At 43.8% G+C, this 19,722-nt stretch overlaps 1 protein-coding gene across 1 annotated transcript in view; it reads left to right on the top strand.

Annotated features, from left to right (window-relative positions):
- PITRM1 (pitrilysin metallopeptidase 1) overlaps positions 1–19,501 on the top strand; it is a 90,908-nt gene extending 71,407 nt beyond the window's left edge. Inside the window, exons 19-27 of the mRNA XM_056519505.1 lie at positions 3,137–3,302; positions 3,496–3,596; positions 5,759–5,879; positions 8,636–8,701; positions 10,148–10,260; positions 10,382–10,507; positions 10,580–10,725; positions 17,081–17,183; positions 19,263–19,501. Coding sequence (XP_056375480.1) covers positions 3,137–3,302; positions 3,496–3,596; positions 5,759–5,879; positions 8,636–8,701; positions 10,148–10,260; positions 10,382–10,507; positions 10,580–10,725; positions 17,081–17,183; positions 19,263–19,356 — 1,036 coding nt within the window. The 3' untranslated portion in view covers positions 19,357–19,501. The remainder of the gene's footprint in view (positions 1–3,136; positions 3,303–3,495; positions 3,597–5,758; positions 5,880–8,635; positions 8,702–10,147; positions 10,261–10,381; positions 10,508–10,579; positions 10,726–17,080; positions 17,184–19,262) is intronic.
- Positions 19,502–19,722: the final 221 nt, after the last annotated feature.

Here is a 19,722-nt window from a genome sequence, read left to right as displayed (position 1 = left end):
ATAGGTTGAGTATATTTGTGCATTGTGCGCCGGGCTCAATGGCAGCAGGACCAGAAAGGGGTGAATCTTAAAGGGGTACTCCACTGGAAAGCATTTTTTTTTTTTTTTTTTAAATCAACTGGTGCCAGAAAGTTAAACAGGTTTGTAAATTACTTCTATTTAAAAATCTTAAACCTTGCAGCTGCTATATGTTCCAGAGTAAGTTCTTTTCTTTTTGAATTTCTTTTTTGTCTGACCACAGTGCTCTCTGCTGTCATCTCTGTTCATTTTAGAAACTTTCCAGAGTAGGAGCAAGTCCCATAGCAAACCTCTACTGCTCTGGACAGTTCCTAAAATGGACTGAGGTGTCGGCTGAGAGCACTGTGGTCAGACAGAAAGGAAACTAAAAAAAAAGAAAATAACTTCCTGTGGAGCATACAGCAGCTGATAAGTACTGGAAGGATTAAGATTTTTAAATAGAAGTAATTTACAAATCTGTTAAATGTTCTGGCACCAGTTGATATAAAAAAAAGAAAAAGTCTTTAATTTATGTGCAGCTTTCCAAAACGCTGCACATGATTAACCCCTTAAGTGGTGCATTTTTGTTGACAAATGCAGCATTTTTTGTGAAAAACTTCAAAATATTGTAAAAAACTGGAAAATTTCTGACTTTTTTTTTTATATGGTGTACAAAACCTGTGTGGTAAAAGTGATATTTATTCTGTGGGTCGGTACGATTATGGCGATACCCATTTTATATAGCTTTCTATGTTCTTTTTCCTTTTCTGAGCAAAATTCTTTTTCTGGCATTCATTTTCCAACAGCCGAAATCTTTTTATTTTGAGTCCGAAGCCATTGAATAAGGGCTTATTTTTTGCGGGATGAGCTGTACTTTTTATTGGTATCGTTTTTGTGCTATGTGCTACCTTTTCATCTTTTTAAGTCCGCTATTTGTACCAAAACTGGCAAATTTTGCGCTTTTGTTTTAATGTTTTTTTTACGGCGTTCACCGTGCGGGATAATTTACATTATAGTTTTATAGTACACATCATTACGGACGTGGCAATACCTATTATTTACCGTATATACTCGAGTATAAGCCGACCCGAGTATAAGCCGAGACCCCTAATTTCAACCCAAAATCCCAGGAAAAGTTATTGACTCGAGTATAAGCCTAGGGTGGGAAATACCTCATCCCCCCCTGTCATCATCCAGACCCGTCATTAACATCCTCATCATCCCCTTGTCATCATCCCACACATCCCCCCTTCATCATCCCCTTGTCATCATCCCACACATCCCCTTATCATCCCACACATCCCCCCTTCATCATCCCCTTGTCATCATCCCACACATCCCCCCTTCATCATCCCCTTGTCATCATCCCACACATCCCCTTATCCCACACATCCCCCCTTCATCATCCCCTTGTCATCATCCCACACATCCCCCCTTCATCATCCCCTTGTCATCATCCCACACATCCCCTTATCATCCCACACATCCCCCCTTCATCATCCCCTTGTAATCATCCCACACCCCCCCCCCTTCATCATCCCCACCCCCCTTCATCATCCCCACCCCCCCCCCCCCTTCATTATCCTCTTCTCATCATTCGCCCTCAGTGGTCTTCAACATGCGGACCTCCAGAGGTTTCAAAACTACAACTCCCAGCAAGCCCGGGCAGCCATCGGCTGTCCGGGCTTGCTGGGAGTTGTAGTTTTGAAACCTCCGGAGGTCCGCAGGTTGAAGACCACTGCGGCCTTCAACATCATCCAGCCCCCTCTCACCCCCTTTAGTTCTGAGTACTCACCTCCGCTCGGCGCTGGTCCGGTCCTGCAGGGCTGTCCGGTAAGGAGGTGGTCCGGTGAGGAGGTGGCCCGGGCTGCTATCTTCACCGGGGGCGCCTCTTCTCCGCGCTTCCGGCCCGGAATAGAGCCGTTGCCTTGACAGCGACGTATCTGCGTCGTTGTCAAGGCAACGTGACTATTCTGAGGCCGGGCCGGAAGCGCTTAGAAGAGGCCTCCCCGGTGAAGATAGCAGCCCGGAACCACTATCCCACCGGACCACCTCCTCACCGGACAGTCCTGCAGCACCGGACCAGCGCCGAGCGGAGGTGAGTACTCAGAACTAAAGGGGGTGAGAGGGGGCTGGATGATGTTGAAGGCCGCAGTGGTCTTCAACCTGCGGACCTCCGGAGGTTTCAAAACTACAACTCCCAGCAAGCCCGGACAGCCGATGGCTGCCCGGGCTTGCTGGGAGTTGTAGTTTTGAAACCTCTGGAGGTCCGCAGGTTGAAGACCACTGCGGGTGGGGGAGTTCACTCGAGTATAAGCCGAGGGGGGTGTTTTCAGCACGAAAAATCGTGCTGAAAAACTCGGCCTATACTCGAGTATATACGGTATATGATTTGTGTTTTTTGATATTTTTTGGTGATAATAAAGGGCTTTTATTGGGAAAGGGATATATATATATATATATATATATATATATATATATATATATATATATATATATTTACACTTCATACTTTTATTGAAGAACTTTTTATAAAATTTTGTACACTTTTTGCAGGTTATACTATGCTGCAATACATTTGTACTGCAGCACAGTATGACCCGATCAGCTGCACACTGTACATGTACTGTACAGGCATCTGTAGCAGGCAGACAGGAGGTCATGATCTGTCCTCCTGCCATAGCAACCAACGGCGACCCGCATTCATATTGCGGCGCCGCTGTTGGTAAAGAGGAGCAGAGCGCTCCCCCTGTCCACACCATAGATGCCGTGATCAGGATTGATCATGGCATCTAGGGGGTTAACGCTGCCGGGACCGGCGCGATAGCTGCTCTGGCTGCTGCGGCAGGACTCTGGCTGTGATTAACAGCCGGGTCCCGTTGCCGATCTCCTGCGCTGCCCGCGGCAGTGCCGGAGATCGCTAGAACGTAGGCATAAGTCCAATTGCGCGAACATGTCAGATGCTTGGACATATGCATACGGGAAGGGGTTAATGTGCCCGATATGTTTACAGATTAAGTATTGCTATGTACCTCTTTAAATAGATGGCTTTCTGTAAACTGTGCTTTCTTACTTTATAATTTAGAAGCTGTTTTAGATGGCGTTATAAGTAATAAAATGTTTTTTTTTTTTACTATAGTCCCCATTTTGATGATGAAGAACGGCTTCGAGTTTTAGTAAGGATGAGCGCACAGGAGATGTCGAATGGCATTCCAGATTCTGGCCACACCTATGCTGCTATACGAGCAAGTCGGACATTAACTCCGGCCGGGGAACTAAACGAACTCTTCAATGGAATGGATCAGGTAGTGAAATGAAAAACAGGAAAGTAAATGACTGCCGATTAATTTTTTTTGGGGGGTAGGGTACCTAATTTTGCTATAATTATTTGTCACAGGATAAAAAGTTAATGTACTTATCTGTTAACACCTTCCATACTGATCATGATTATAATCTCATATTATTGGCTAATTTTTCCTTTAAATCACTTATCACTAGGTCCGAATGATGAAAAGGATTGCCGAAATGTCGGATTTGACCCCATTACTGCGAAAAATGTCACGTATTCGTAAATCCTTACTACTGAGTGACAGCATAAGGTAAAGCCATATGCATTTGAGTATATTTAGAAAGTATGGGCTACTTTACAAGGCTAGGTTCATATGTGGTATTTTGGTCAGTATCTTCAGCCAAAACCAGAATTGGGTCCAAAACACAGAAAGAATTTCAACTCCATTATACTTTTTCTGTGTCTGCTTCCCTCCCCAAAACACACCCGTACAATGAGCGGCCCAGGAGTTGTCTACTATTTATTGTACATTGTACTTCTGCTCAGTTCCCATTTTATTACATCGATTTAAATTTTTTTTCCCCCATTTCACCCCACTATTAATTCTATTTAATTCTATTTATCTTTTTTTGTTCTTTTTTTTAATAGATTGCGATACATAAAACTATGTCCTTAACCCCCTAACAACACGTGATGGATCTGATCTGTCATAACACCATTAAAAGTGTATGGAGCGGGCCCATGACTCAAGCCTGGTCTGTACCTGGTGGTCCCTAGCTGCTTTCATTCGCCAAGGTCTGCTGCTAAAATAATGTTTGCAGCGATCTTGGCTATTAACACTTTAGATGCTACTGTCAAAATAAAAAATAAACATATTTGGTATCGCCATGGGTAGAATTGTCTGAAATGTTAAATTATATCATTATTGATCTCACACTGCGGACAGCGTAAATGGGGAAAAAAAATTTAAGTTCTGGAATTTATTGTCCCCTATAAATAAAAGTGCTAATTTATTTGTGTACAAACTGTAGTAAAAACATCCATAAGATCAACATGTTTCTAACCCAGACAGGCTTCTTCATCAGGTAATGGAAGTACTATACAACATAATAACCACACTTATTTAAGCATTAAAAAGAAAATGGCAGAAAACCAGTACCAGGTCAAATGATATCCTCTCAGCAGAGGTAAAACATATTAAAAATAAACAGAGAGAGGGTGAAGTGTTAAAGGTGTATTCTTTATCCAAAGAATGTCTGATCGTAGGGGTTCCGTCGCTGGGGCGATTACACCCCCTCCCATAGACATGAATGGAGAGAGTGTGACGTGACCTCACGAGGGGGCATGGCCCACATTTCTGTCTCGGGGGCAGCGCTCAGCCCAGAATGCCGGTGGCTGCACAGAGATTGTGGGGGTTCCAGCGGCGGAAACCCTGCTATCAGACATCTTATCCCCTATCCTTTTGATTGGGGATAAGATGTCTAAGGTCGGAGTACCCCTTTAAACCTATTGATCAACTGGTAATATAAGACACCCATACCAAGATTGGCTATAATCATGAACATTATAACAACAACCAGGTTGATACCTCACAGATACTAAGATATAATATTATTACCAATCTAATATTACCTAATATAATGTTAACATCATGAATACTTACAAGTCTATTCATTTAAAAATATTAAGGAGTTATCCGGTAAAATAAACATAAACCCTATCCACAGGATAGGGGATAAGTAGCTGATCGCGGGGGTCCGATCACTGGAGCCCCCGCAAAATCACCAGGATGGGACCTGGGGCTCCGTGAGGTGCATATGCTGCATGTGGCATGGGCTCCATACATTTCTATAGAGGGCGTGCCGTATACCAGTAGGAGGCATGTGCTCCTCTCTGAGAGTCGGGTCCTGTCGATCACAAGGGGCTCCATCGTTTGGACTCTATGCCAACAGCTACTTTTCCCCTATCCTGTGGGTAAGGGGATAAGTTTAGTTTAGCTTGAGTTCTCCTTTAAATAGAGCGCTATATACAGAATGGAGTAATGTTATAACACGGCTAGGTTGGTAACTGGAGTGACCCACTTGGTTGTGGCTACAGAAGCCTAAGGAGGCTTAATCTGTATGCAATTTAAAAAGAGCTCTTCCTGTATAGATGAAGATTTCATAATGGGTAGGCAAGAGTGCTAATACAAAAATGCTTGGATATTATAGTTTACTTGAATGATGTTGGTCCAGTGATGCTTGGGTGCAGGATGACCAAAGCATCCATAGGATATACCAGTTGGAAGAAAAAGACATATGTGATGTGTGTGTGTGTTATATATGTATATATGTGTGAGAACCATATTAATTAGTGTAATAGAATATACCATACAGTAAAAATGATTTTCTTATATTTTGATGGTGTTTCTTCATCCGCCAATGAAATAGCTGAATCATACGGCTGATGTATTTCTGTCTCCTGTCCCAATAGGTGCTCTGTCAATGCCACACCTCAGCAGATGTCTATAGCTGCAAAGGAAGTCGAACACTTTTTGGCTGGAATCCATCGGAGTAAAAAAGAGCGCAAAGCAATTCGACCTTATATTATTTCGGTACAGCACAATGTTAAATATTGAAGTTCTGTTATCTTTGAAGAAAAAGATTTTGAGATTGTCTTCAAAAAAGTGTTTGTTGTCAGTTTTCCTTGTACACACATGGCACAGACTTTACTTAGGACATTACTTTAGGGTGGTCAAAATACATGTCTGTCACCCGAGGTCTTAAACTTTAGACATAATTCCATATGTTAAGCCAAAGTAGTATCAGGCTGGTGCTGTGACATTTACAGTAATGAAGAGTCCAGAACGAAATGCACTCACCATCCACGAGGTTATTCAGTATACATCGGGCATTGATAGACGGAGGCAGGGGCACACCGGCACAAGTTGGCAAATTGTTTTGCGCTGGTTTGCGCTTGCATTTCATTCTGGACTCTTCATTACTGTCTTACATATCCTGTTTTCCCAAATTGCTCCGCCGCGATCCACTTTTTGCCTTACCTGCATGTACACCTGTCCTAGCTTGCACATGCTGCCCTAGTCCTGCAAGTGTCGGATCACTGCTTTCTTACTCTTCCATTTGCTGTGACATTTAGACTAACATTTTCAGTATTGGAGTTGTATTTTTACAACATCTGGAGGAACCCTGGTTGGGAAACACTGTGACAAGCTATTATTATGCTAAAGTTATACTCCCACAAGAGCAACCATGTAACACTATAGTAAGCTATTGAACAGATATTTACCCTGATTTACTAATGTCAACCCGACTCTTTCTTGAGTTGTGTGACCAAACTCAGCCCATGCGACACTTTGTGCGACACAATTTCCCGACACACACAATACTATCACTTAGTGTTTTTTAAACCTGTCAAAATGGGGGTGGTTAGCCAAAAAAGGGGCATATTCCTGACAAAAAAAAAAGAAAAAACACTCCGAGTATGATGAAAAACTCACAGGAAAACGTGTGAATTTTGCTTCACCAAAACCCAACAGCTCTGGGCTGTCAGGAAATTACTCAAAAACCCAGTGAATCCTACCCCCATCATGGAACAGGGTCTGTTCCATGTTGGGGGCAGTAGTACAGGGGCTGAGGGATTGATAGCACCGGGTCTCACTACTGAGACCTGATCTGATCAGAAGTTATTAAGCAGGGGAGCGGGCGGCATGCTCTTCTCCACAGCGATGTACAGTGTACTTTTTCTTTCATTTTTAAATTCCCTGCCTGGAGCTCTGAATGGCCGGTACTGAGGGCTCTGTCTGGCCCCCGCAGCACTTCTATATATCTTGCCCCCTGCTGCGCTATATAAGTCTTTCTCCCCACAGGACATTTATATAGGTATTGTCCCCAGCAGCGCAATCATATATCCCCGCAGCGCATGTGTATATATATTTTCCCCCCGCAGCACTGTCATAAGCCCCTGGAAGCACTATGAATGAAAAGTATTCTAACAGCAGCACATCTGGCTCGGAAGCCGGCCGGCCCTATGTGCTACTGAATACTTGTCATTCATAGTGCTGCGGCGCCATCTGTATGTATATATATATATATATATATATATATATGTACTGCGGGGGTCAGACATATATCCATATGTCTGGCCCCCACAGCGCTTCTATAAATGTATGCCACTGCAGCGCTATGAATTAAACGTTTTCTATCGGCAGCGCATCAGGCCGGCCGGCTTCCCAGCCTGATGCTCTGCTGTTAGAATACTTTTCGTTCATAGCACTGCGGAGGCATATGTTTATAGAAACGCTGTGGGGGCCAAACATATAGCGTTATCTGCCCCCCACAGTGCTTCTATGTACATATGCCGCCGTAGTGCTATGAATGACAAGTGTTCATTTAGCAGCACATCGCGCCGGCCGGCTTCCCGGCCCGATGCACTGCTAATAGAATACTTTTCATTCATAGCGCTGCCGGGGGCTTATGATAGCGATGTGGGGGGAAAATATATATACACATGCGCAGCGGGGGACAATACCTATATAAATGCGCCGCGGGGACAATACTTATATAAATGCACTTCGGGGGCCAGACATATAAATCACCCCCACCCCCGGCGATTCTATATATCTTTCCCCACCGCATTGCTTCTATTTGAAAACCCCACCGGGAGCCCTGAATGGCTCCTCAGTACTAGCCATTCAGGGCTCCCGTCGGGGAATTTTAAAATGAAAATAGATGTACACTGTACGTCGCTGGGGAGGAGCATGAGGCCTGCTCCCCTTTTTAATAACTTCTGTTCGGGTCTCAGAAGTGAGACCTGATGCGATCAATCCCTCAGCCCCTGTACTACTGCCCCCAACATGGAACAGACCCTGTTCCATGATGGGGGTAGTAGTACAAGCACTAATGTAGTCTTAGACAGACGGCTGTGTGAGTGCAGCCTTTTAACATGTTACATTTTACAACTTTTTTAAAATTCTTTTTGACCCATATATCTTAATCTGTTTTGTGGGTGTTTTGCTTCTCACTTTCCTATCTTTAATTGAATGTTTCTGTAATTATCTTGGCAATACTGCCTGTCAGGGCAGAATACATTTCGTGAGACAGATTTAAACCATGCGACACAAAAAAATCCAGAGACAGGCGACAGATTAGTAAATCAGGGCAATTAAAGAAAGAGTAAAAAGAAAAACACTCCACATTAAACACTCAGGTTTTAGTAAACCAGGGCCATTGTATATATAAAACTCAACAAGTATGAAATAGTTAATTGATTTGAACCAATTTATAGGTTCGTTACATTTGGACTGAGTAAATGATGTTTGTATTTTATTTTATTTGTTTTTTTAATTCATAGAAATCTTTAAATCCTGCCTTGGTTGAAAAAGATGGATCACACGCAGGCTACAGGAAGCTTGTTCATGTAAGTTACTTGTTTGAAGGGGGTTACCCCACCAACAGCACCCAGGGGATTGGTGGTGGGGGATTGACCACTGGGACTGCTCAGAGTGGTGGTGGAGCATGTGTGCCGCCTCTCCTTTTTAACTCTGTGTAATGAGTTTTGTTCGTGTGAAAACTGCTTGCAGTCAGGACTTACAGCTAATGATTGACATCAGCGATGACTCTGATGTCTGCCGTTTAACTCTTTTATATTCTGCAATCCTACAAATAACATAAACTGCATAAAATGAATTGTGTGTTGTGTTTTTTTATTTATTTATAATTTCACTTTATTATACAAACTAGCTGAGTACCCGGCGTTGCCCGGTTTTTCCTTCCTAATCCTTGTTGGGGAGGAAAATCCGGAAGCTTTTGACTTCATATCCCATCCACATATATTGTTGTCGTATCCCGTCCTCATACCACTACCTCCTATCCCGACCTCCTATCCCGACCTCCTATCCCGACCTCCTATCCCGACCTCCTATCCCGACCTCCTATCCCGTCCTCCTATCCCGACCTCCTATCCCGTCCTCCTATCCCAAACTGTAATATGTGTACCAGGTATTGAAATATCTCCAGCCATACAGAAGTTATGTGAGAACATACATTTCCCATTGATTTGCATGGGACTTTAAACAAAAACCCCGACCCTCACAAATGGGTGTAGGTAAGGGTTAAATTAACTATCCTCTATTTTAAGTCGACATATAAGTAACATGTGACCAAGTATTATCGAAATATCTCCAGCCGTTTGGAAGTTATGCAGTAACATATATTTCTCATTGACTTGTATGGGACTTTAAACATAAACCCCGCCCCTGGAAAATAGGGGGGAGTAAGGGTTAAATCACCTATCCTATGTTTGTTGTTGACATATAAGTAACATGTGTGCCAAGTTTCATGTTAATATCTTTAGCCGTTTGGACGTGATGCTGGAACATTCACACACACACAAGTTGAGTTTTATATATATATATATATATATATATATATATATATATATATATATATATATATATGTATAGATTTAGTTTTTGGTTTTTGGTTTTGCTTTAGATTTTGTGTTCAAACTAGTGATGTCTTTACAAAGTACTATTTATTGGTCTTGCATAAAACAAGCCCTCATTTGACCCTGTAAAAAACAAAAATGAAAATTTGACCCAGTCATTAAGAGGTTGATAAATAATCTGTTTATATTTAAAGTTTTTGGACAGCTTCATCTTTTTTTTTTTTTTAGGTTTGTTTTATACAAGCAGATAAATTTCCATTAGTACCGGTTGAGAATTTATACAAGTCATGAATCTGTGATGGCTTCTTCTTAGAGACTGCAGCTTTGTTAGTGTCGATCTGTATTTTGTAGGTACAGTGATTATAATAGTGGAGATATTACAGCAGTACATCATAATGGTTTTGTTTTTACCCTTAGGACCCAACTTTCAAACCCTGTCAGATGAAGACGCACTTTTCCTTGCCTTTTCCAGTAAATTACATTGGTGAATGTATAAGGACTGTCCCTTACATGCATGCTGACTATGCCAGGTAAAATTATTTTAACAGTTGTATCTAGGAAATATGTAGCATCTGTTATATAAATTTAATTATTAATTATACAGGGAAACATTTTTCACTTAAAAATAGAGATTCTTTTTGTCCTTTTTAGCCTTCGTGTACTTGCACGAGTAATGACTGCAAAATTTCTCCATGGAGAGATCCGTGAAAAAGGAGGAGCCTACGGTGGTGGGGCCAGGTTGAGCTTTGATGGAGTGTTCACATTCTACTCATATCGGTAAGATTAACATGGGTCATAGAAGCAAGACCATGGTGTATTAGAGTCTCTCATGTTTACTTTTCTTTTCAGAGACCCAAATTCATTGTCTACATTGTCCACGTATTGTAAGGCAATAGAATGGGCCAAGTCAGGAAAGTTCACTTTACAAGACCTCGATGAAGCTAAATTGTCAATATTTTCAGCTGTGGATTCTCCTGTTGCTCCTTCTGACAAAGGTATGTTTGGGGAGCATTTTAATGAGAAAGTATTGTATAATAGGTATATACAGAGACCATAATTTTATGCAATTTTGGCTACTGAAGAATGAGACCTATGTCTTGAAACGCGTATAGCCCCGTTTGCCACCTATATCCACCTTCTATCAGCACCTATATGATCACCTGATACCTATGGTATAGCCCTTTGCAGCGCTGCAGTACGGGGACACCAGCTTACTCACCTGTTCACACCGTCCAGTAACTGCTTCGGCCGGACGCAGATCCGTGCCCACCTGCACCCCGCCGGGATCGCTGGAGCAACTACCCCTGGGCTGGACGCAACTCTGTGCCAGCTCTAAGTATCATCATCACCGCAAGACAGCGTGAGTCATACCCCACTGCGGACTACAGATACCATACTGTATGCACAGCATTTATTAAAAACTTCTTATAATACTGTGAACAAACCTGGCACTTTACATATTATTATTGAACTTAACCCGCTGCACGGACATCACTTTATCTATACCAAAGACTTTATCTCTCCAACAATTGACATTCATTTAAAGGTGGCTGATCGTTATCATATTTTTTTCATCTTATTTTTATATTTTTAATGGTTTTTATTGGAATATCTTTTAATAGTTTTAAATACATCTTGTGCAAGGGCCCTGCACAGATGTATATTGCATTATAGTTTAATAAATGTGATTTTATATTTTATGTTTCCAACCTCAATTCGGGATTATTAAGGATTTCACATTACAATCAATTAATGTAATTCTGCACTTTTCTATTTCTCTATTTCTTTATTTCTTTCTTTTCTACTGCCTCTAGAGGACTGGTCTCTGTATATACCTATTATACAATACTTTCTATATATTTTTAGGTCTGTGGGATACAGACCTACCCAGTTAACCTCGAGTCAGCTCAGGCTGAGTGAGCTACACAACCTTTGCTGTATTATTCCATTTTAATGAAGTCCACCATACAGTAGAAGCATATAGGTGATAAGGCTCAGTGCAGTCCCCTCCACACTCTCACGGTTAACGCACGGGATTCCCTTTACTTTGCGACCATGCCTGACTCTTTTTGCTGGTGGTGTGTTGTGGCCAGTAACACCATATTTTTCTACTTCGAAAGAAAATTTGAGTAAAAGCTCTAGCACAGGGGTACTCAACTACTTTTAGTAAGGGTCCATTTATCCAGGTCTGCCATCAGGTGAAGGTCCAAGCTGAACAATAAGGCCTTGTTCACACCTATTGGATGCATTGCCATGGAACAAGAGTTGTTGCAATTATTATTGCCCTAAGAATAAGTCACAAGGTAAAATGAGCTACTGAAGTGTGGAGGATGTAAATCTACAGTTTTACAAATCTACATACTGTGAGAATAATAATAATACTGCCACACATTGTGCCCCTGAGAACATTACTGCCTCATACTGTGAGCAATTATAATACTACCACACACTGTGCCCAATTATAATACTGCCACACACTGTGCCCCCGAATATTACTGCCACACGCTGTGCCCATGAATATAATACTGCCACATGCTGTGCCCCCGAATATAATACTGCCAAACGCTGTGCCCCCAAATATAATACTGCCACACACGCTGTGCCCCCGAATATAATACTACCACACACGCTGTGCCCCAGAATATAATACTGCGACACACGCTGTGCCCTGAATATAATGCTTCCCCACATGCTGTGCCCCCCGAATATAATGCTTCCCACACGCTGTGCCCCCGAATGTAATGCTTCCCCACATGCTGTGCCCCCGAATATAAAACTGCCACACGCTGTGCCCCAGCATAATATTGCCTAACATTGCTCTTAAATCATTTTTACCAACTTGTGATTCCCCAGCTATTGCAAACTACATCTCCAATCAGAAGAGTATGACGGGAGCTGTAGTTTATCAACATCTGGAGGGCCACAGTTTGTCAACCATTGTGTTTTAAGTGCTGCACTTTCTATTTCTTTGTCTCTCTTCATTGGGGGACACCTAACTGGGTATATGCTCTTGCCACTAGGAGGTGCTGACACTAGGAAAAAGAAAAAGTCAGCTCCTCCCTGGCAGAATATACCCGCCCACCTGCAGTGAGGTAACCAGTTTTAGCTAGTGTCACTTAGGAGGTAGACACACAGGTCTGGAGACCAGACCTGGTCTTTTTTTTATTATTTTCTAGTAACTGCTGTTTAGTTAGATTTCTTTACTCCCTTTTATTTCCATTTTTCAGGTGGGGCGACAGGAGCATGGCGCTGCCTGTTTCCCCATATGCGGCTAAGGGGCACGGGACATTGACAAATAATTCCAATGCACCGTTAACCCCTTCCCGCCAATGGCCAGCGCCTGGGGTTGCACTTTGGGTCCAGGTCCCCCTATTTTCCCTGCTCGTCTTGGACTGTAGCAGCATGACGTGATGCAGGTGACTAAAATGCTGGCAGAAGACGTCTCTAGGTGAGTATGTAAGCATCTGAGGTGAGTACACCCCCCTCTTTTTCCCCTCTTCCCTAGCAGTACGGGCAGTGTTATTTCCCTATTTCTGGGACTGCTTTTGGGAGTCCGGACAGTGAGGGGTTAACCCTTGCTATTTTTATTCATGCAGCCTCGACTGTATCTATTGGGCTCAAAGGAGGGGGGGTTGCTAGTACAAACGGTATTTTTTGTGTGGGAGAGTGTTGATTTTTGACTTACATCTCGTCCTTCCGACTGGAGCCGTCCCCCCTCCGTCTGCTATGCGCGGTGGGGGTGCGTTCTGGGGCACTTGGCTGGCGGGATTCCGGGGGCCATGGTGGCACATAGCTCCGCCCTTCTTCTTCCCCTGATTCCCGCACAAGCCGGGAGGACACAGCTCCTCCCTCCCTGTCTCACGAGCTGCTGGGGTCTATTTTCAGTGAGGGTTTCACCTCACGGCTGTGGCATATAGCTCTGCCCCCTCCCCGCCCTCAAGTGCGGGGTCAGTGGCGCTCCCGTAGCTCCCAGGGCTTCAGCCCGGAGGGAGCTTTGTTCCATTTCCCTCAACCTGGAGCCGAACGGCGGCTTGGCAGCAGGCTCCTGTGAGCCGTCGCTGTTCCAGAAGATTTCTCTGCTGCTTAACATATGCGGCTTATGCGGGCAGGGCGCCCTGCGCCCCATGTCTCCTCCTAGCTCTGCCTCCTGCAAACTCCGGCCTCCCTAAGCTGTGGCCCTGCGGGAGCTTCTCCTGCCCAGGCTGCTTTCTGTTTCTATTAGCCTCGGAGCTATGTGGTTAGCAGACTCTTCTAGCGTGCTGCTCTGCCGTCGCCGCTCCTGAGGCTGCCTGCTGTCTGTTCTTCCTCATCAGAGGAGAATTGATTGCAGGAGTTAGGTCCCCATTGGACAGATAAGTGTAATTGATGCACCGTTATTTAAAAAAAAAAAAAAAAAATAGAGAAAACCTGCAGCTTCATTATATTTGGTTTAAGTTTAATGCCTTCAGTCTGGGGTTCCTACAGTCACTCATCTAGCAGATGAAGTACCTGCGGCTGGCCCTCCGGTACCTCTCTACTGTGCGAGGTGTCCAATGGAATGACTCGCCCATACCTGTAGACCGGACAGTGGTCTGCATTTTTTCCTCTGCCGCCTGTCATATGTCACACAGCTGATTTATCTGTTGCTGCGGTTCCGATACCCCACTGCTAGGTGTGGTATATGGCGAACTGACCGATGTGTCTTCAGGACCCATACCAGTAAACCAGACAGTAGTCTGCATGGTTTCCTCTGCCGTTTATCACGTGTCTCACGGCTGATGTATCTGTTACTGCAGTTCCTATACCCCACTGCTGAGTGCGGTATATGGAGAACTGACCCAATGTGTCTTCAGGACCCATACCAGTAAGCCAGACAGTGGTCTGCATGGTTTCCTCTGCTGCTTATCACATGTCTCATGGCTGAGGTGTCTGTGGCTGCAGTTTCGATACCCCACTGCTGGGTGCGGTGCGGTATGGGAAGAACTGACCCGATGTGTCTTCAGGACCCATACCAGTAAGTCAGACAGTGGTCTGCATGGTTTCCTCTGCCGTTTATCACACGTCTCACGGCTGATGAGGTGTCTGTGGCTGCAGTTCCGATACCCCTCTGCTGGGTGCAGTATTTGGAGAAATGACCCGATGTTTCTTAAGGACCCTAAGACTCGTTACGAAGTGTTCTACGGATCCATTCCAGTGAGCCAGACGGTGGTCCAGATGGTCTCCCACATCGCCGGTCGCATGTTTAACGGCTGATGCATCGGCAACTGGAGTTCCGGTTCCTCACTACTGAGCGAGGTTCCGATGGTATGTATGGTGGTCTTCTGTGGATCCATGCCAGTGGGCCAAACAATGGTCTGCATAGTGGACTACACCGCCTGTCATACGTCAACCGGCTGATGTTCTGCGGCTGATGTTCCAGTCCCTCTCTACTGGGTTAGGTGCCGATGAGATGCATAACTGTCTTCGGTGCATTCATGCCAGTAAGCCTGACAGTGGTCCTCATGGTCGTATACGCCGCCTGTCATACATCAGATTGCTGATATACCTGTGCCTGGGGTTCCGGTTCCTCACTACTCGGCAATGTGCCGAGGGTAGGAGCAGTTGTCCTCTGTGGATCCATGCCGGTCGGTCAAACAGTAATCTGCATTGTTGCCTGCATAGTCTGTAAACCTTCAGACGGCTTATGTATCTGCAGCTTGTGTTCCGGTACCTCATTGCCGGTGAAGTGCCGATGAGATGCATCGTTGTCTACTTTGGACCCATACCAGTACGTCAGACATTTTTCTGCTGGGTTGTCTACACCGCCTGTCCTACATCAACCAGCTGGTGTGTCTGCTTTTTCGGTCCCTCACTATTGTGTGAGGCGTCCGACGTAGTGTTCCTTTCTCTGCTATGGTCCCATACCAGTGAGCCAGAAGGTGGTCTGTATGGTTGCCTGCACCGCCTGTCATACGTCACACGTCTGCTGTATCTGTGGCTGGAGTTCCGGTACCTCAGGTGGCTCTGATTCCTTGAGCGGTGGGGATGGTTCAGCTCTTGGACATTTGTAGCGGTGCGGGCCCCGACTCAGTCCGGGCAGTATTTCTGTTCGGCACTCTTTCACTTCCATGTGGCAGTTTTTTCGCCAGGAGATTTTTCGCGGACATCTGTTACCTCTTTTTTTCCTGTGGTTTCTTTTCTCTCTATATGACCCGGGTGCTTTGGGTCTCTACAGTGGGCGGGCCTTTGCTTTGGGCCCTGGCCCTTCTACTTGAACGGGAGTTCTTCTGGGAGCTCCTTTTTCTGGGCCTAGTGGGTCTCCGACCTAGGGGCTCGTCCGCAAGCCTGGCGGACATGTGAGTTCAGTCTTGGGACTGTCTCCCCTTTGTTTTTTTCCCACGCTAGGGGACTGCTTTGGTACGTCCCATCAGTTAGGTGTCCCCCAATGAAGAGCGACCGAGAAAAGGAGATTTTTTTTTGTACTCACCGTAAAATCTCTTTCTCGTAGCCTTCATTGGGGGACACCGCACCCACCCATTTCTTCTTCTGTTTCTGGGGTTCTCCGGGTTTCTTTCTAGGGTCCTTCGGACATAATTCCTCGTTGGCTTCTCCTACTGCTTTGTGACAAAACTGGTTACCTCACTGCAGGTGGGCAGGTATATCCTGCCAGGGAGGAGCCGACTTTTTCTTTTTCCTAGTGTCAGTGCCTCCTAGTGGCAAGAGCATATACCATCAGTTAGGTGTCCCCCAATGAAGGCTATGAGAAAGAGATTTTACAAAAAAATCTCCTTTTTCATAGCATCTTTGTCATTTCGTTCTAGCGGTCAGACCCCGGCTGAACAGACATTTTAATGGCATAATCTTAGTTATGTGCTAGTAGTGTTGGGGACGACTACTTAAAATTCAATTATAGTATTTTTAAACCAAAATTGCAGTATAATACATAAAAATAAAGACCCGCTCACCCCTCCCATGTGGGTAAATAATTCGGCAGCAGCAGCGTGTATATTGGCTAACAAGCTCGGAGGAAAACACTAGAGCCGGGTCTGCAGGTGCAGCAACTCCAAGGAAAGACGGATATCCGGCTCCTAATGAATGAGTAAAATCCAACTGTATGTTTGTTTTTAAAGATTTTTTTCATTAAAGTTGGATTTTACTCATTCATTGGGAGCCGGATATCCGCCTTTCCTTGCAGTATAATACAGACCTAAGGAGGATTTCAGGCACTAAATTCTTGTTTAGCGATACAGGCGGCTAAATAAAATATCATAAAGTACACTGATCCGATTATGTGCCATATTCCTTATCTTCATCTGTTCTATAATAGAATTAGGCTTTCACTAATCCTTTTTCTATTAAATCTCCTGTAACATAATACTCTTGGTATTCTAGGTATGAATCTTTTCTTGCATGGTATAACCGATGAGATGCGACAGAAGCATAGAGAGCAACTGTTTGCTGTCAGTCATTCTGATCTCATAGATGTTGCCAGCAGGTAAGCATATTATTGTTAAAAGTACAGTCACCAGACTCAAATAGGTATTTTTAATCTTCTAAAATGTTATTACTAGAGTTGAGCAAACTTAAAGTAAATTGGCTTGTAGCCAACCTCGCAGCTCGGCCGTTGATTACTTTAGTCTGCATAAATTAGTTCAGCTTTCCAAGGGCTCCAGTTGCCTGGAAAAGGTGAATACAGACCAAGGAGACCTAAGACTGTCATTCCGGACTTTTCCAGGCAACCAGAGCCCTTGGAAAGCTGAACTAATTTACGCAGACTAAAGTAATCAACAACCGAGCTGCGAGGTTCACTACAAACAGATTTACTGTAAGTTCGCTCAACTCTAGTAATTGCTACAATGTGTCTTCAATTTATGTTCAGAGGTCGTACGACCCTTGAGACCTTTTAGGCCCAGCTCTAAAATCTCATTGCAGAGTACAGTGGGAGAATTTTGCTTGGAAATCCTGTTGCAGCAGACTCCCATTGTTTTCAATTGGACCCTGCTGCACCGTTCACATGGAGAAATTTCTTTGACAGAAACATCTGCCACAGAAATTCTGATTCCAGACTCAGCATAAAGAATTGACATGTCAGTTCTTTTTGCAGATTCTGCTTGGAAAGGCATTGCCGTCTATGGAGACTGCGTGTTTCCGAGCGGTCCCTGCACCGGCTTGTTGTTCTGGTGTCTGTGGACATTAGGTGATGTGAATGAGATCACTCAGACACTTATTGTGCATGGAAACCAAATAGGGCAATCTGCAGTTCCCTGCACCGCTAAGTGGCCGGGAGTACAAGTTTGCAGAGAAAATCTGTGAAAGAGGACATGATGCTGAATCGGCACTGCATCCCCTTCATATATAGGATTGATTGGGATCCCAGAGGTTGGACCCCCACCACCTATTCTTTGTCCCACACCTATCAACTATGCAAAAAAAAGTTATTGTGGTCCAGAATGCTATGAGGCAAAAATTAAAGAAAAATCCCTGTCTCAGTACTTAAAGGAGTACTCCGGGATAAGAGAACTTATCCCGTATCCTAAGGTCGCACCCCCCACAATCTGAAACCTATCCCCTATCCTAAGGATTTCTTATCCCAGATTACTCCTTTTAAGGCAGTTCCCAATAAGGTTGCCTGCAGCTGTTGCAAAACTACAACTCCCAGCATGCCCGGACAGCCTTTGTCTGTCCTGGCATGCTGGCAGTTATAGTTTTGCAACAGCTGGAGGCACCCTGGTTGGAAAACACTGCCTAAAGGGTTAAATGAACATTGGGTAAAACTGTTAACTTGGTGCACATCATGCAAATGTTAGAACTCGAGGAGAATCCTTGTGCTTTGCACTCACAAGTGAACTTGCATTAAAGGGGTACTCCCGTGGAAAACTTGCTTTTTTCTTTTTGGATTTTTCTGATGTCATGACCACAGTGCTCAGAGCAGCATATGTTTGCTATGGGGATTAGAGATGAGCGAACTTACAGTAAATTCGATTCATCACAAACTTCTCGGCTCGGCAGTTGATGACTTATCCTGCACTTTCCTAGGACTGTATCCACCTTTTCCAGCCCACAGGAGCACCTGAAAGCTGAACTAATTTATGCAGGATAAGTAATCAACTGCCGAGCCGAGAAGTTCGTGACAAATTGAAGTGTAAGTTCGCTCATCTCTAATGGGGATTTTCTCCTGCTCTGGACAGTTTCAAAAATGGACAGCTGAGTTCAGTAGAGAGCACTGTGGTCATGACATCAGAGACATGCAAAAAGAAAATAATTTCCTCTGTAGGATATAGCCCCTAAAAAGTACTGGAAGGATTAAGATTTTTTAATAGAAGTAATTTACAAATCTGTTTAACTTTCTGGCACCAGTTGATTTAAAAAAAAAAAGTTTTCCACGGGAGATTTTTTAGCTGGCATTTACAAATTTGTGCTGTTTGCTTATTATGGAGACTTCTTGCCTGATTGGCCAGTAAGCACCATGTGACTGCAGTTGTGACTCATGCCAGCGCACAGTTGTCACATCCGCATGGTGTTTCCTCTGCATGACATAGATCTATGCCATAAATATGTCTTTTGTACATTACAGATATTTAGCTATTGGCCAGTGCACACATGGGATGGCTATTCTGGGTCCTGAGAATGCAAGTATCGCAAAAGATCCAACTTGGATCATTCGATGAGATTATTCTTCATGAAGAAGATACGTTTATTAGTCCTTGTAAAGGAAATCTATTTATACATTCTTTATTAGGTCATTCTTCATTTATTTTATAAACTCTTAACATTTCTTGTAATGTCAAATTATATTAAAAGAAAACTCACTTATCACTTTGTTGTAATGTATTCTATTCATGTAAATCCAGTCTGATGTTATTATGAATGAATATTGCAGACATAAACTAAACTTTTATCTGTAATCTGATTTAGGGAAAATGCATCACTTGTCTTCATTAATCCTTCTTTTAGTATATTGTAAAGGGGTATTCTAGCCTCAAAAGATTTTAGCAGTGAGTTGGGGTGCTCCTAAAATAAACAAAAAACACCTA

Source organism: Hyla sarda, chromosome 5 (genome assembly GCF_029499605.1).
Source record: "Hyla sarda isolate aHylSar1 chromosome 5, aHylSar1.hap1, whole genome shotgun sequence".
NCBI classification, from domain to species: Eukaryota; Metazoa; Chordata; class Amphibia; order Anura; family Hylidae; genus Hyla; species Hyla sarda.
Note: the sequence above shows the minus strand (reverse complement) of the source record. Positions and strands in the feature narration are given on the sequence as shown.